The following is a 16,529-nucleotide window of genomic DNA, read 5'->3' as shown; positions in this document are numbered from 1 at the left end:
TCAGTGTAACACCAGCCCAACAGTGCCTTCGTCATTCGTCTCCTGCTGTGAACTTGGGAGCAAATCTCAAAAGAACAGAAAAACAACTGGCCCCAAGCGTGCACCCTGCGGTGCCGACACTCCCGGTCTACTGGCTGCCTGTGCAGTGAAGTCTTAAAGGACAGTAAGAGGTGTGTGCATCAAACAGAAGGAGCCCCGGCTGTAGCGTGGAAAAATAAATAAATAAATAAATGCTGCCAATAGCTGGTCCAGCTGGCACGCTCGGCCGCATCCTGGTGGCGCGCAGCTCTCTACAAACGTGTCAAGGCTCGGAGGGGCTGGAGGAGTCCCAAATGGGCAGTTGGTGCCAGACATCCCACCAAAGCACCCTCCCTTGTGGGCTGGATTGGCAACACTGAGTTCCTGCTGTGGTAGACCGTGGGCCACCCAGGTCTGCCAACTGAGCTGAAGCGCTCTCCACTGGGGCACCCTCAAGCATATCCCACGGCATGAAAGCAGGTCGCTGCATGATGGGACACTCTTCGGTTTGCCACTTCAGGGACAAGGACTGTGCTTTTGCCCCAGCATATCTATGCCGCAGCTAATAAGAGGTGGTCGTTGAAAGCCCAGGCACATCAGTAAGGGGACTGGTGTCACGAGGACATCTAAGGGGGGCTGGTTTAGTTGCTGCCAGATACTGTGGGTAGCTCCAGCAGCAAAGGAGAAACAACTTTCCGTTGCCAATGCACATGGGCACTCAGACGTTGGTTTCGGAGTGTGAAAACCTAAGTGGTCAGAAGCTATCACGCGCCAATCGACTGTCGACTGCTTCACGTCTGTTGTGACTCCCTATCCCCACATTTACACCGAGGCATGCAGCTTTTCCCCCCTATACTCCCCAAGCATGGGTGGCAGAGAAGGAGCCCTGCCACTCCAACTGAAGAGTGTTCTATGTTAGCACAAGGACATTGAGGAGCCCTGGTCATCTGGACCAGGAAGCAAGACGCTGCCCGTTCCACCGGAACTGAAGGGGACATTGATGTGCCGGGCCTCCGGGTCGGAATAAGGGAAAGGACGGACTCTGCACACTGAAGGCAGCAATGGGTCACCATAAGAGATGCTGCATGCGCAGGACTGGTCAATTGTGAAGGCCCCAAGCACTGGACCACGGTTGCTCTGCACCATCTGGTAACCCGAGGACGCCCCCACTGCTGTGGAGAGACCTAAGCAGCAGGCAACCCCAATACTGGACCGCCACGGCCACCCTGCCTGTCCCACAGGTGGTTTTGGCACCGAGCCACAAAAGGGTCCTCAACTGCCTGCCACGGTTGTTGCCCCACATGCCATGTCGTCACAAGGCTAGTCCAGCTTGGCCTTGGGGGAAGTACCTGCCAGCCCCCGAACTCAGCCAACAAATGGTGTCCGACCAAACCACCACCCAGAAGTGGTGCAGCGGAAAGGGTATGGGTTGTGGCTCATCCTGAGTGCTCGTGCGCCCTCCTGCGGCCCTGGAGGAAAGAGACACTCCTGACTGGGGGAGCAGCACACAGAAGGGGTGAGTGATGTCCTGTCACCCGTGCCCGACCCACAGCACAGGGAGCAGCCTGGACGCCCTGACACCTGTGTCTCGCTGCCCGGCTCTGAACATCAGGAGACGAAGCCGATGTGGCCCCTGGCATCAGCCAGGTGCGGCTTTGCCGGCCATGAACTGTACCTTCCCTGGACCTGGACCCGGGAAGTGACCCCTAAACAGACGCTGGTAGTAGAAGACGAACTGGTATCCGGCGGCCCTGCAATTGCTGAAAGAGGACCCTGTAATCCCGTGTGTTTGGCGTAAAGAGGACTCTGTGATCCGGTGCATTGCCGCTGTAGACCTGTATATTAGTAACATGCTTAGAGTGTTCTCCGTAGTGAGCCATAAGGTGAAGCGGTGGCCCCGCATATAAGAGGCGTACATAGCGCCAGCCGCAGAACATGGTGTTTTGTTAATGGTGGCAGGTTCTAACCCCAGGTTAATAAAGGGTTTTGTAAACTGTGGGGAAATGCCTACATTCCACCGGCAGCTTACCCCGCGACTGTTTCCCCATGTAGCAGGTTTAGAAGTGTTTGGTGTGATGTTTGTTATCATGTTGAGTTATTTATGCATGTGGCCGTGTCATAGCTTAGCATGTGGTTATTTCGGCACGGTCTGAAGCAAGAAGTAGTTTGTCGCTCTGTAACCAGTGGGACGCAAGCAGGTTAAGCCACGTTTGTTTGTTTGTTATGAAAAAGGAGGAGTGTTACGGGTGACCCTCCCAATGTGCATTGCCCCTTTAAGGGGATGTGTTCCTCCCACGTGTGTTGCCCCTTTAAGAGGGGCCATGACTGTGTCATGGCCCAAGCTAATAAAAGGAGCTCCTGCAGGCACGTGAGACAGAGCGGCTGCAGACTCCCAAAGAGGAACGACTGAGTCCGTGTCTCATTATCCATGTAGGCCCCAGGCCTACACGTGGAGGCACAGGCCTGCACGCCCAGACACTGAGGGACCCGTATGCCAGGATGGTAGCCGAGGTCCACTCAGTCAGAGGCCTGGCAGGCTGTGACCCCACGCCAGGGTGCCGAGGCCCCTGGCACCCGGGGCCATGCCGGATGTCCAGGGCAGGCCCCCACCCCCACACCTAGTGGGACTGCACGGCGCTAGCAGAGATAGCGCCCAGGGGCGCCCGCCGGATGACCATGGCCGGCGACCCCCAACAGGTTATACCTCAATACGTCTGAGAGATCTGAGAAGAAAATCGGTCATGAGCATATTCACAGCATGCGCTTCAGCGCATGAATGTGTGCACTCCACTCTTTGAAGCGGAGCTGGCGCTCTCCATCTCCTCAGTTCTCTGTGCCCAGCACATGCAGGGCTATGTTTGTGGGGGGAAGCCAGCATGGCTGCTCTTCTATTTCTGAACTTTGGCTCCGTGCCTCCCACTCTGGAAGGATGGATTAGCATTGGCTGCAGCCCAGTTATCAGCACAAATGCCTGGCGAGAGAACGTGTTTGGGAGAATACAAGTAAATGTGTCCTTGCATGATGGCAATTCATTTAAGTGTATTTATTTATTTATTGCTTAACGATGCCAGGGGAGGGTCTTCATTCCGTCCAGCGGCACAGTGAGCTAAGAGGGATGGAAATACCATTGGACGTTCATAATTGCATTCCATGGGATAAGAAGGGGAGACATGCCTCAACACTTGGCCAATCACAGCGCCCTTTGCACCACCTGACTCACTAGACGCCGCCCGCCCCACGCTCCTCCCCGCTGCCCCACGCTCCTCCCCGCCACCCGGTACAGCTGTACCCCTCCTCTGTGCCACACTGTATCCTTCACTCTGCTGTGTATCTGTTCTGTCGTTACCTCTGAAAAGCGCGCATTATGCATCTGCACTGTTGTATACCTCGGCAAAGCTCTCGGTTGCTTCTCAAAGCTACGCCCGAGCTCAATAAATACCATCATAATAATAATAATAATGCCAGGAGAATTTATTGATAGCACAATGAAAATATGTTTTATTTCATTCATGCAGTCCTGTGGGAAGATAGATTGAAACATCTAAAGATTGTTGTGTTGTAATAAAGCGCGTAGCAGGAGCAACCCAGAGAATTTAGTGTAAATCCCATTTGACTTGTCTCAGGGAGGGGCCCTGTGTTGGTGTAGCTCCCACCCTTTCTTTTAAGCATGTGTTGTACATGTCATGTCAGTGGTTTGATTGTTTTTACTCTGTTTCTCTTACACAGGGCATTAGGCGTTGCACTTGCTGTGCCGTCCGAGGCCACGATGGATGAGCCTCACCCGGGCAAGAGAAAGGCCTTTCAGGGTAGAAAGGCTAGACTAAGAAGCTTTTTCCGGGAAGCACAGAGCTCTGCCAATTCAGAGACTGTGGATCCAGAAAACAGTCTCTCGGAGAATAATTCACCTTCACAGTGCCCCGCCACACACCATTCAGTGGGTCAACACATCCCACCAGAGAGGGGACAAGAACCCCATTCACAACAGCATCGTCCGGGGCAGCAATCCTCCTCTCTGTTTCCGAATCATGGCACACAGCCTGAGCAGGAACCCATTTCAGCCACAAAAAACCATGGTACGCAGCCTGAGCAAGGAACCATCCCATCACGGCAGTGCTCGTTGGACTGTCCCGGGCAGGGTCATTTCCCTGCATGTTGTCTTTCTGTAGAACACCTAGAGCTGGAACCGTCTTCTCTTCTGCCATGCCCAACTGAGTGTCGAGGGTCAAACCTTTACTCTGCACAGGGCCACCATCTTGGTCACTCGGAGGATTCCTCCTGCTCTCCAGAGTGGCCCGCCACCAGTCTGCTAGGACATCCCCTGCATGCAGAACGACCTAAACAGGGGCCATCCTCTATGCAACACTGTTTTGAAGAAAAACCAGGGCTCAGGCTTTCCGCCCAACAATCTTTTACAGCAGATCATTCAAGGCTAGAGTCTTCTCCACCAAATTGCTCTGCAGACTCATGTGGGAATGAACCATCTTTTGTAAGGCACCGTCCAACAAACCAGACTAAATCACATTCTTCTCCAAGTGATAGCAGATCAGACTGTGTAGGGCCTTACTCCTCTTCCTGTAGGCACGGCTCATCATGCCGGACTGGGACAGATTCTTCTCCAAGGAACTGCTTGGTAGACCAATTTAGGACAGAGTCTTCTTCTCCAAGGTGCTGCCCAACAGATCAACGCAGTTCTAAATGTTCTCTTCAAAGGCACAACGCAGGAGATCATCTTACACCTGAGCCACCTTCCCAAAGGTATCGGCCAGCAGGGCAGTCCAGGACTCACCCTTCTCAACGGCGTCGTCTAGCAGACCAACCAAGGCCTGACTCTTCCTCCCCAAGACACCCACTGGAAGGCCAGTCCCAGGTTGACACATCTTTTCTATGTTATCTCCAAGAGGGTGGTTCTTTGCCTGACCCTTCTTCTCCAAAACACCCTGTGGCAGATCAGCCTAGGTTTGACTCTACTCCACGGCACCGATCTAGAGGCCAGCCAAGGCCTGAGTCTTCTTCAAGGGCTCATTCAGATGTCTTGTCTAGGCCTAACTGTTCTCCTCCAAAACATCATCCTGCAGACCGACCTAGGCCTGAGCCATCTTCTGAAACACATTGCTGTACAGACCAGTTTAGGGCCGAGCCTCTTCTGCTCAGACACCTCCCGGGAGACCAAACTCAGCCACCTAAGTCTTATTCGCCTCCACCACAGTGTCCTTCAGACCATCCGAAGCAGGTGCCTTGTTCAAGCCATCACCCTTCAAGGCAGCCTACACCTGGGTCTTCATCTCCAAAGCATCACTCAGCTGAAAGGACTCGCCCTGCGTCTTCTTCCCTTCCACCACAGTTCGTTTTGGATCAACCTAGGTATGACACAGCATACATCCAGCTGCCTGGTGGGGAATCCTCTGTTTTACTGTCTAAGGTTAAAGCTTTGAAAGAGAACAGGACATTGGGTAAAGAAACAGCGAGTGCCACACCACATAGAAGCTCCCACAAGAATACCAAGACCTCTAAAGAAAAAACAATGCAAATCCTAGAAACTGATGGTTCATCCTGCGAAGATGCTCTGGTGAACCCAGAATCACAAATCCGCACCTACCTGACAGAATCACTCCTAATCAACACAGAAGAGCTGGGGGGTCCCGAGGTCCCCATAGTACCTATACTTCATACACATGATAACAGGGCCATACCGCTCTCTGAATGGCCACCGGAGGACCTCTGTATATCCCAAGAAGACCCATGGGAGAGTCAGGGTCCCAATTACCCTGAGACCAACATGCAGATAACCATGACAGGCGTGCATGAACATTCCGCCACAACCACATATGCATCAGCAAATCTAACTCATAGTGTCACGATACAAAATACAGACCATGCTCAGCTGTCATTCCCCCAAGATGGCCAATCAAGTGCAATAAAGGGGGTGCTAGACACCTCAGCAGCAATTCAGAGACATGTACTGAAAGATGATCCTCTAGTGACCATTGGCCTAGGCGGAAGGCTGTGGAGGGCTGAAAGCTGCGAGAGCATCGGCAGCAACACCAGCAGTGGTAGTAGCACCAGCCTGCTGACTCTTGCTGAAAGGGTGGAGAGGAACAGGTTGCTACTAAAGGGGATGCTAAACTTCACTGAGCTAAGCGGTCCCTACCAAGATGCAAGCAGAGACCTCTGCCCTGGGAGCGAAGGCCACATCGGGACAAAGGCTGCAAATACAGTAGGTAGGTGAACGATTGCTTATTTGAGAAGAGCAAAACCAGCATTTTATTTTATTGTTCATTTATAACGCGCTTAATAGCAGTGAGTGGTTTCTAAGTGCGGAATTGGGATTCGAGCCGGTGTTGCATCGCGTTGTCTTGTTTTCAAAACAGACGCGTTGCCCCTGAGCTATCCTTCCTCCCCATTGCATTGCAGTGCTGGGGCATTCAGCTCACAGTAACACTCAGTGAGGCAATGAGACAGGGACAGTGTTTCCTCTTTTGTGGTTTCTTGCTTTGGTTTCTAGCAAATGTATGATTGCAACAAAATTGGGAAAGAGGCCATCAAGATTTTTAGCGATGAGAAAGTCAATAGAAAATGATCACACTATGGAACAGTCTGATGTTGAAAATAAGTAAGTAGACTTGGGTATTTATACAATTTGTGAAACTTGACATATTTTGCAAAGGCGTGGGGTGCAAAATGATTTATGGCATCGTAGCTTTGTGTGGCCTGGCTTCTCACCAAAGTAGTTTGTCCTTTCCCCGCTGAAGCAACTGTACAATTAAGGAGGGATCTGAGTTTCAAAAAGGGTCTGCATTATGCGGGCATAAACACGGGACCCACTGTTGTGTAGCTCAGTAGCAAGAACCTACACAATGTTTGAATCAATGTCATTTAGAAATTGCTCATGCTCCAGAGCACATAGATTGTTTATCCCCCTCTCCGGAGCCCTCTGCTCTTTAGCGATTCCTGTTGTGGGTGTTCGCGCTATAAAATGCAAGTAGATAGATAGATAGATAGATAGATAGATAGATAGATAGATAGATAGATAGACTCCCAATATCATGCTGATGCCCATTAGGAATATGCACGTCTCTTTTCTTGTTTATGACAGATAGCAACAATTAAAACAATACATGTCCAAGTACCCCCAGTGCAGGTACCTCCCCTTCTTAATCCTCCACCGATTCACTCTCTAAATATCCCGTATACCTTTCCCTCTTGGGCGCAGCAAGCCCACTTTTGCACTGTGATGAAATTGGGAACTCCATCGCTGGACCAATCAGGAATCCCAACCTCAGAACTGGAAGGCCATGTCCACCAGGCAACACCTCTTCAGTAAAAGGATTTATTCCGGTCATTCCATGGTTCTAAAAAAGTAACATAAAATAAAACAGGCAAGGGAAAACAAAATGCAGGATAATACCCATGATACCCACAACTAGGCCAACCTGGCCAGGCTGCCCTCTTCCTCTCAGAGTGGGCTGAACTCTCCACATCTCTCCTTACATCTACCTCTCAATTCCCCCAGGAGACCTCAACATCCACCTGGATGCTTCTGATCCCTCCACAGGGCTCGTCCGCAACCTCTGCAACTCTCTCTCTCTCCATTCGCCCCTCTGGCCCAACACACACCATGTATATTCTCATCTCATCAGACATCCCTCTTTCTAACCCTCTCACTACTCCTCTCTCTTGGACTGACCACGTTCCTCTTTCCTCTCACCTTACACTCTTTGTCCCCCAGGCAAAGTCCACCCCAGCACAGCCACCTACCTTTTTGGTCATTCGGCCCATGAAGCGTGTGTCAGTTGATGCCTTTGCCTCCACCTTCTCTGCTCCTCCTACTCCTGCGACTGACTCACACCCTGACACAGCCCTCTCTAATCTGCACCTTGCCATTTCCAACACTCTGGACATCATTGCCCCTGGAATGAGAATCCATCTAAAGCCTCCCGTCAAGTGCAACTCTTAGTATGACTCTGACCCCATGCCCTGAAACGCAAGTGAAGGGTGGCTGACAGTAGGTGGAGGGCTTTGGGTGCATCCTCTGACAAACTGGCTTGCCGAATGCTCCAAAGACGATACAGACTGTCTGTCCTGTCCAAGAAGAGAGTCCACATCCAAGCCTGCATCTATGCAGCCTCTAACAACATGGCCAAACTCTTTAAAATCTGCAAGGAGCTAGCCAATCCTTCTGCGGTCTCCACCTCTCCGGTTCCCTCCCAGGCCCTCTTTACGGCCCTGTCTTCTAACTTCACAACTAAAACTCAGGACATCCTGTCCTTGCTCCCCTCTTCCACTCCCTCTACCGCTCTCAGCGCCCCCTGCCGCCGCCTCTCCCTCTCCTCCTCCTGTCTCCCCTTTCTCTCTGATCACACCTGACGATGTTTCTAGACAAGTCCGATCTATGAACGTGTTGTCCAAACAGGTGCTCCCCTGCTCCTCCAGAACCATCAAGGACCACAGTGGCACCCTCACACCAGCCATGGCCGACTTCTGCAATCACTCTTTCGCCACTGGTGCTTTCCCCTCTCTCCTCAAACACTCCCTTGTGCACCCCCTTCTTAAAAAGCCTTCTGCTGATCCTACCTGTCCAGCTAACTAGCACCCAATCTCTATCACTCTTTTCCTGGGCAAAACTCTGGAAAAGCTGGCAATTTCCCAGCTTACTCTCCACACTGAAACTGTTGGCTGTCTTCATGACCATGAGTCTGGCTTCAGAGCAGCCAGACGCACGGAAACTGCTCTCCTGAAAACGTGTGAAGATCTGCTCTTCAATCTCGACACCAGCACCCCTTCAGTCCTCATCCTCCTTGACCTTTCCTCTGCTTTCGACACAGTCAATCATGCCATCCTGATCAACTGACTCCATGAGAACGTGGGCATCACAGATCAGGCCCTGGAGTTGCTGACCTCTTTCCTCCCAGACCAACCCTCCCAGGTCCAACTTGAGTCCGTTCTCTCCACAACCGCTTTCTCCACATGTGGAGTTCCCCAAGATTCTAACCACTCTCCTTGGCACTTCGATCTCTATGTGGCCCCTCTGACCCACCTAATTTCCACCTTCTGCTCTAACTTTCAGTGTTATGCGGATGACACAAAGCTCTCTTTCTGGCTCCCTACAGCCTCCTCTCTTCTCTCGCACATTCAAGACTGTCTATCCACTATTCAGGATTGGTGCACCTCCAACAATCTCTGCCTTAATGCCAGTAAGACAGTGATCCTTCTCATTGGGACCCCTGCCCCCGCTTTCCCTCTCACTCTGGCCACCCTCCATGGGCCCTCTTCCTTCGCCTTCCTGTGAGGTAAAAAACCTTGGCATCATCTTCGACTCCACTCTCTCCTTCTCTCCTCACATCACAGACCTTTCCAAGAAGGCCCACTACCATCTGGACATCCTCAGAGTGACTCTTCCTTTTCTCACTTTCCCCCAGAAGCATATTGTCTCCAGAGCCCTGCTTCTCTCTAGGATGGACTACTGTAACAGCCTCTTTCTCAATCTGTCTTCCTCTACTCTCCGCCCTTTGCAACTAATCCAGAACAGGACAGCAAGACTTATCCTTGGCCTCAAGCCCAGGGAGCATATCTCTTCAACCCTGAAATCTCTCCACTGGCTCTCGGTGGCTGCAAGGATCAAGTTTAGGACCCTCTGCATCGTCCACAAAGCTTTCTGGGGCCGGGGACCACACTACATTCAACACTCTCTTCCTAAATACCTTCCTTCTCGAGCCCTTCGCTCTGCTACCTTCAACTCTCTGAGTGTCAGACACTTCCCCAGGAGAGTGGGGGCAGATCATTTTCCTCTGCAGGTGCCTCCCTCTGGAACGGCCTCCCTGCCCCTCTCAAACTTGAGCTGGACCACCTGAAGTTCTAGAAACAGGTCAAAACCTTCCTTTTCTCCTCTGCTTCCTCTCCCTCCCTCCCCTGCTGACCTATCTGTCTGCTGCACAGACTGGTTGCTTGGTTACCCTCAGAGTCTCACTGGGTACCTGGCTCCTCTTGACCGTTCTCCCCCACACTGCCTCCGGGCCTGTCGTGCACTAGGGGCTGAAACTGTAACCTCTACAGTCCCTGCCTCCGTGCACTTACTCAGAGCCACACTGCCCTGGCTGCACTTACTCAGAGCAATGCTCCACTCCCCCCTCGCACTTCCACCATCCCCTTCCCCTGCACTTTACGTTACAGCACTTGCACAATCTGAATGACACAGGGCCTAGTAAGATCGTTTGTCTTGTCCTCCCTCCATACCCTCCCTTGTCTTGTAGCGCCAAGAAACATGTGTATAGATGTGTTATAAATGACTTATCATATCATATAATTTGTGCCATCAATAGAATACCTGTCCCTCAAAACCGACTAACATATAACAGAATGTATAGAAAGTAGAGGTATTGGACCAATCAGCTGCCTTGATTATGTCTTCTAAACTGGTCTCAACCAGAAGGCATTAGATGCCATAGTACCATGTGAACAATGGGCCCGAAGACCTATCTTTCCCTGCTTTTTTAATAGTTCACTTGACCCTAGTTGCTAATGTAGGAGAGGGTATTGCTAAAATCCCCTTTGGTGCAAGAGAAGTTCTTGATGCCCACTTAACTATGCACCACAAGGACTCTGGATCAGAGAATGCAGCAAACCCTAGGAACAAACGGGGCAGCTGAGGATTTAGATGAAATCAATCTCTCAGGGCAAATGTAGAAAGGCAGGCCTTCCCTTTTATACTCCATGGTTTAAACATGCTTTAAAACAATTAAGTGTTGTCAATCCCAGGCATCCTCCAGATATACAAAGCGTGATCCTAAGTTAAACAGTGCCACTACACACATGCTAAATTCCATTCACAACCACCATCTTAACTTTGCAAACTCTTCAACTTCTTTACAAAATTCCAGGTTCAGTGCTGCCAACATGTGGCGGCTAAACCTCAGCTACGTCTAAGATCCCTGCTTTCATACCCACAGCACAGAAACCAGCGGCAGTGCCACAGCCCTGAACATTATTTTTGCACATGCAAAGATAGTATAAAGTTAGGTAACCTGATGTGGGCTGTGGTCGGTTTTTCCGCAACAGCCAATTGAAAATTCAGCTAGTAATGTTTTCTTGGGTTTCACTGTCAAGTTGGGGTAGACGGTGTGGGTGGGGGAGTGGCAACACACATACAAAGATATTCAGGCACATTATGGAGTTGCCCTACTCACTGTGGAAAACGTTTGGGATAGGGTAGCGAGTAGCCCTATAAAATGACATATTGCCACCTGTACATTCTGTCATCTGCTCCTATGGCTACGGCATTAACACTCCTTAGTTGAAAGGTGCAGGGGATCAACAACCGTGTCAAAGCCTGGCAACTTGCCTCCTACATTGATCATCACTCCCCTCAAATTGTGATGCTACATGAAACACATGCATTGCGAGTGGTGAAAACCTTACCCTTACTGAGACGTGGTTCGATGCCAGCTCTGTCACTGCTTGACACTCTGCTACCTGAAGGCTACAAACTCCCCTCCAAACCCAGGCCCAACGGGCCTGGAGGTGGAGTGGCCCTGATTTTCCCTGAGTGTGTCCCTGCTTCTAGCATACCTACTCAATCCTACACCTATTTTGAATGCCTCGTATGTAGGCTCGGAGTCTCTCCTACTCTCTGACTCATGCTTACTACCATCTATAGTCCCTCTGGCCCTATCTCACTCCTCCCGTTTGATTGGGCCAACCTCACCTCCTCCCTCTTGACATCTACTTTCAAACTCCTTCTCCTCGGTGACTTCAATATCCACCTTGACTCTCATGAATAAGCCACTTCACTGTTCCGTGACCTCTGTGACTCCCTCTCTGTCAAATGACATCACTTCCTGTGATGTCATCAGGGGGTCAACGTTTGTGTGATGTCACTTCCGCTACCCCTGGCATTTTGGTGAAATGACGTCCCTGCCTCAGAAGAGGTATCCTACTTCAAAATATCCTTAATAATTCAATTTCTTTATGGACTCACAAATGTGTTTCCTCCTACACCATTTCGAATTCAACTTGGGACCTTAACTTGGTTTTAAAGTTTTTGACGTGCCCTTCTTTCAAGCCACTCCATTCCTTCCCTTTAAGACTGCTAACTTACAAAACGATTTTGGTTAGTAGCAATAACATCAACCTGCTGGGTGAGTGAGTTGCAGTCGTGTAAACCTCTGTTTACCACCTTTTACAAGGATAAAGTTGTCCTTAAGGTCAAACCCTCTTTTCTACCTAAGATTGTATCAGATGACCAATTAGCACAGAAAATTGTCCTTCCGGCCTTCTATCCTCCCCCCTCATCCTGGCAAGGAAGAGGAAAGATTTCATAGACTCAATCCGAGGAGAGTTCTAAGCTTTTATGTTTCAAGGATGGCAAAGTTGTGACAGCACAACCAACTTTTCATTGGATATACAGGACACAAACTAGGTCTGTCAGTTACCAAACAGACTCTATCCAGATGACTCATACTGGCTATTTCGGAGTGCTGCAGGCTAGCTGAGAAAGATCCCCCTGAAGGTTTAAGGGCTCATTCCACTAGGGGCATGACAACTTCCTTTGCCCTTCAGAGGCGAGTTCCAATAAAGGATATCTGCGAGGCAGCTACCTGGTGCACCATCCACATGTTCACAAAACATTAATGTTTAGACACATCTAACAATGAAGGAAGATTTGGGAAGGCAGTTTTATGCTCCATTCTAGACAAACATTAACTCTCAAATCCTTACTCCCTCCTCCAAAAGAACCCATTACTGCTTTGAGAATCTATCAGAAGATGAGGAATACGTGGGAGGGCACAATCCATTCAAAGAGAAAGTTACTTACCGCTGGTAACGTTCTTTCGACTGGATGTTCCTCCCATGTATTCTTCACTGCCCTCCCAACCTACCCCACTGTAGAATTTCCGAGGTTTAGAACTTGCGCTCTTTTAAGGTCTGATAAATGAAAGGCACTTATCAAGGGCGGTAATTCTGCATATGGGTGGCGAAAAAACAGAACAGAAGCCAACCGGTGATGCGTGTGGTATATGTACTTGACGATGACGTCACCCGAGATGGAAGCCCTCGAGGGACATCGAGTCGACAGTCTCGATGCACAGCGCCCTCTGCTGAGAGAATTTTATTTCCAAAGCAGCTGAAGCTGGAAACGAAGATATCATAAAATGAGGAATAAGTGGGAGGAACATCCAGTCGAAAGAATGCTACCAGAGGTAAATAACTTGTTCTTCTATCCACTCCAAGAAGAGGGCCCACATGCAAGCCTGCATATCGAGCCACTAACAACAGAGCAAAACATTTCAAAATCTGGATGGAATTTGCCAATCCAATTGCAGTGTCCACCTCTCTCCTTCCTTCCCAGGCTCTCTGCACCGCTGTCCTCACATTCCACCACCCCCATATCCACTCCCGCCTCTGCTCTCGTGCCTCCCTTGGCTGCCCTCCCTCTGCACCCCACCCTCTCCTCCCCCCTGCCCATAGCACCTGATGAGGTCCCTAAAGTTGTCCACTCTATGAAGGTCTCATCCAAACAGGTTCTCCCCTGCTTTTCTAGAACCATTAAGGGCAGCATCTCCTCTCTCGCCCCAGCTCTTGCCGATTTCTGTAACCACTCCTTTGTCACTGGCTCTTTCCAGCTTTCCCTCAACCACTTCCTTTGTACATCCTCCCCTGCCCAGCTTGCTATCACCCTATCTCCACCACCCCCTTCTTCGGTAAACTCTTGGAGAAGTTGGTCCTCTCCCAACTGATCCTTTATACTGAACTTGTTGATTGCCTCCATAGCTATCAATCTGGATTCCAGGCATCCAGAGGCACAGAAACTGCTCTCCTGAACATACTGTGAAGAAATGCTTGCAAATCTTGACTGTACCTCGCCTGCTGTTCTCATTTTCCTTGATCTCTCCTCTGCCTTCGACACAGTCTACCATTTTATCCTCTTAAAATGGCTCTGTGATACCCTCGGTATCACAGACCGGGCACTGCATTGGCTGACTTCCTTCCTCACTAATCACCCTTCCCAATTGCAAATGGGTCCTTTCTCCTCCACCACCAAACGTTCTACCTGTGGAGTCCCCCAGGGCTCTATCCTATCGCAGTGGTTCTTTTATATCTATCTCGCCCCTCTTGCTCACTTAATCACATTCTCTCCTCATTTCCAGTGTTATGCTTGATGGCACACAGCTCTCCTTCACACTTACCTCTACTACCTCCTCTTCCTTCTTTCTCTCTCATCCCTGATTGCCTGACTGATATCCAGTCTTGGTGTGTGGCTAACAATCTCTGTTTTAGTGCCAGTAAGACAGAGATCCTTCTTATTGGGACACCTGTGCCTCGTTTCCCTTCTACCCTCTGGCCGCCCTCATTGGGCCCTCTACCCTCACCATCCTGTGAAGCTAAAATCCATGGGGACATCTTTGACTCCACTCTCTCCTCACCCCTCACATCTTCGACCTTGCCAAGGAGGCCCATTTCCAGCTTCACCTCCTTAGAGGCATTCTCCCTTTCCCCAGAAGCTCAATGTTTCCAGAGCTCTGGTCCTCTCCAGGCTGGACTACTGTAACAGCCTCTTTCTCAATCTCCCCCTTTCCTCCCTACGCCCCCTTCAACTAATCCAGAATAGGGCTGCAAGACTTATCCTTGGCCTCAAACCCAGGGACCGTATCTCTCCAGCCCTAAAATCTCTCCATGGGCTCCCGCTGGCCACAAGGATCAAGTTTTAGACCCTCTGCATCATCCACAAGGCTTTCCAGGGCCTGGCTCCATGCTATCTCCAGCTTTCTCTCCCTAAATACCTCCCTGCTAGAGCCCTCCACTCCTTTAACTCCAACTCTCTGATTGTCAAATGCTTCTCCAAGCAGAGAGTGGGGGGCAGGTCTCTCTCTTCGGCTGGTGCCTCTCTCAGACTTGAGACGAACCTCCTTAAATTCCGGAAACCTCTCAAAACTCTGCTTTTCTCTACCTCCTTCCCTCTTTCCCTTCCCTGCTAATCACCCCACTGCCACTGAGACTGGCGGCCTGGTCCTTCTTGAATCCTATAAGTTACCAAGCCCTTTGCCCAGTCGACACCAGTACCCTCCCCCGCCATCAGCACTGGCGGCTGTGCATCCCACCCTTGGGATCCCTCCACCCAGCACTCAGCCAGTGGCATCCTCCTCTGTAACCCCTTGGCACTTCCCTCCCGGGCTCACCAGCACTTTCCCATACCTTCCCCCCACCCCTCCTTAATTCCTGCACTTCTCTTCACTGCACTTGCACGTCCAAATGTCACAAGGCCTAATAGGACCATGGTTATTTATTTATTTTTGCATTTATTACACCACACAAAACCCTCGGGTATCTAGGCGCTAGTTACACTGAGGGAGGGGGGATGCATTCGGAAGAGTGAGTCTTAGGAGTGAAGTTAGTTATTATATTTACTGTTCTTTTTGCCATTGTATTTACTATCCTTGTTCCCTCCCCACTTGCCTTGTGGCGCTTGGAAACGACATTTTGTTGTATAGGTGCCCAACAAATGCTCAATAAATAAATAAATAAATACTGCCTTTGCCCCTAAATGGAGTGGCAATAGGTTCTACAAAACCGACTCGTCACAGGCGCGGGGAGTGCTGACCTTAATCCATCAGGCCCTTCCTTTCCAACTACATAAATCCATCACAGACCCCTTGGATAGTCACGTACCAGTCCTGGGTAAAATTGCTGGTTCTGATCTACTACTTGTAAACCACCTACAGGCCAAATATGGATGTCTCCCACTTCTACACACAGCTAGCTTCACTGCTGGACTCACATGTTTTGGGTCTCAATGATATTGGGGGGTATGAAGGCAATTCTCAATGTGACCCTGGATCGATCTAATAGCACTGATAGGCCACTTGCGTCCATAGCGAGAGTGAGAGTGATCTGGCCAGATTATGGAACAGTTCCGATTGGTAGACGCATGGAGGAGCAAACACTTGCAGGGCAAGGAGTTCATTTATTATTCTACTGTACACGACATGATGTCCTCTATCGAATATTGGCTGGTTTCCCAGACCCTGTTAGAGCGAGTAGTGGGCTGCAACATTCTACCTGGCACATATTCAGACCATTCACAGCTCATACCAACTCTTAAACAAGGTGCTATTCCCCAGGTACGGCCATTATGGAGGCTGAGCCTCTTAGCGCGGCGCGGTGCGGTATTCTCGAAGACTTTGGCCGACAATATAAGCACTTTCCTTGGAAGGAACGTTGGTACTGTGTCATTGCACTCCACTCTATGGGTGTCCTTTAAAGTCTACGTAAGAGTCGTAGCGCTATCCACATCGGTGGGCGTACTTAAACAGGTCGGAAACTAAGCTGCAGGCTCTCGAAAACTGATATGGAAATAACCCTGAGACAACTACACGGAGGGATATTAAAGCCGAACGTCTTGTGTTTCGCAAATTGGTTGAACAAGAGACACAGCACATTTGCAGGCCAGTGATGGCTCTTAAGTATGGGGAAGCAGACATGTCGGGCAAGACCACCATAGCGAGAGCAGTGAGGGTCGA

General features: G+C 50.2%; 1 protein-coding gene across 4 annotated transcripts in view; it reads left to right on the top strand.

Annotated features, from left to right (window-relative positions):
• KIAA1614 (KIAA1614 ortholog) overlaps positions 1-16,529 on the top strand; it is a 383,065-nt gene that overhangs the window by 26,272 nt on the left and 340,264 nt on the right. For 2 of the 4 annotated variants that reach the window (XM_069641447.1, XM_069641446.1), the window contains exon 2: positions 3,745-6,236. The exons of the other annotated variants lie outside the window; for them this stretch is intronic. In XM_069641447.1, coding sequence (XP_069497548.1) covers positions 3,745-6,236 — 2,492 coding nt within the window. The remainder of the gene's footprint in view (positions 1-3,744; positions 6,237-16,529) is intronic. 4 annotated transcript variants of the gene reach the window in all.

This window comes from Ambystoma mexicanum, chromosome 1q (genome assembly GCF_040938575.1).
Source record: "Ambystoma mexicanum isolate Mex_15411 chromosome 1q, UKY_AmexF1_1, whole genome shotgun sequence".
NCBI classification, from domain to species: domain Eukaryota; kingdom Metazoa; phylum Chordata; class Amphibia; order Caudata; family Ambystomatidae; genus Ambystoma; species Ambystoma mexicanum.
The sequence above is the reverse complement of the archived record's forward strand: the minus strand, read 5'-3'. Positions and strand labels throughout refer to the sequence as shown.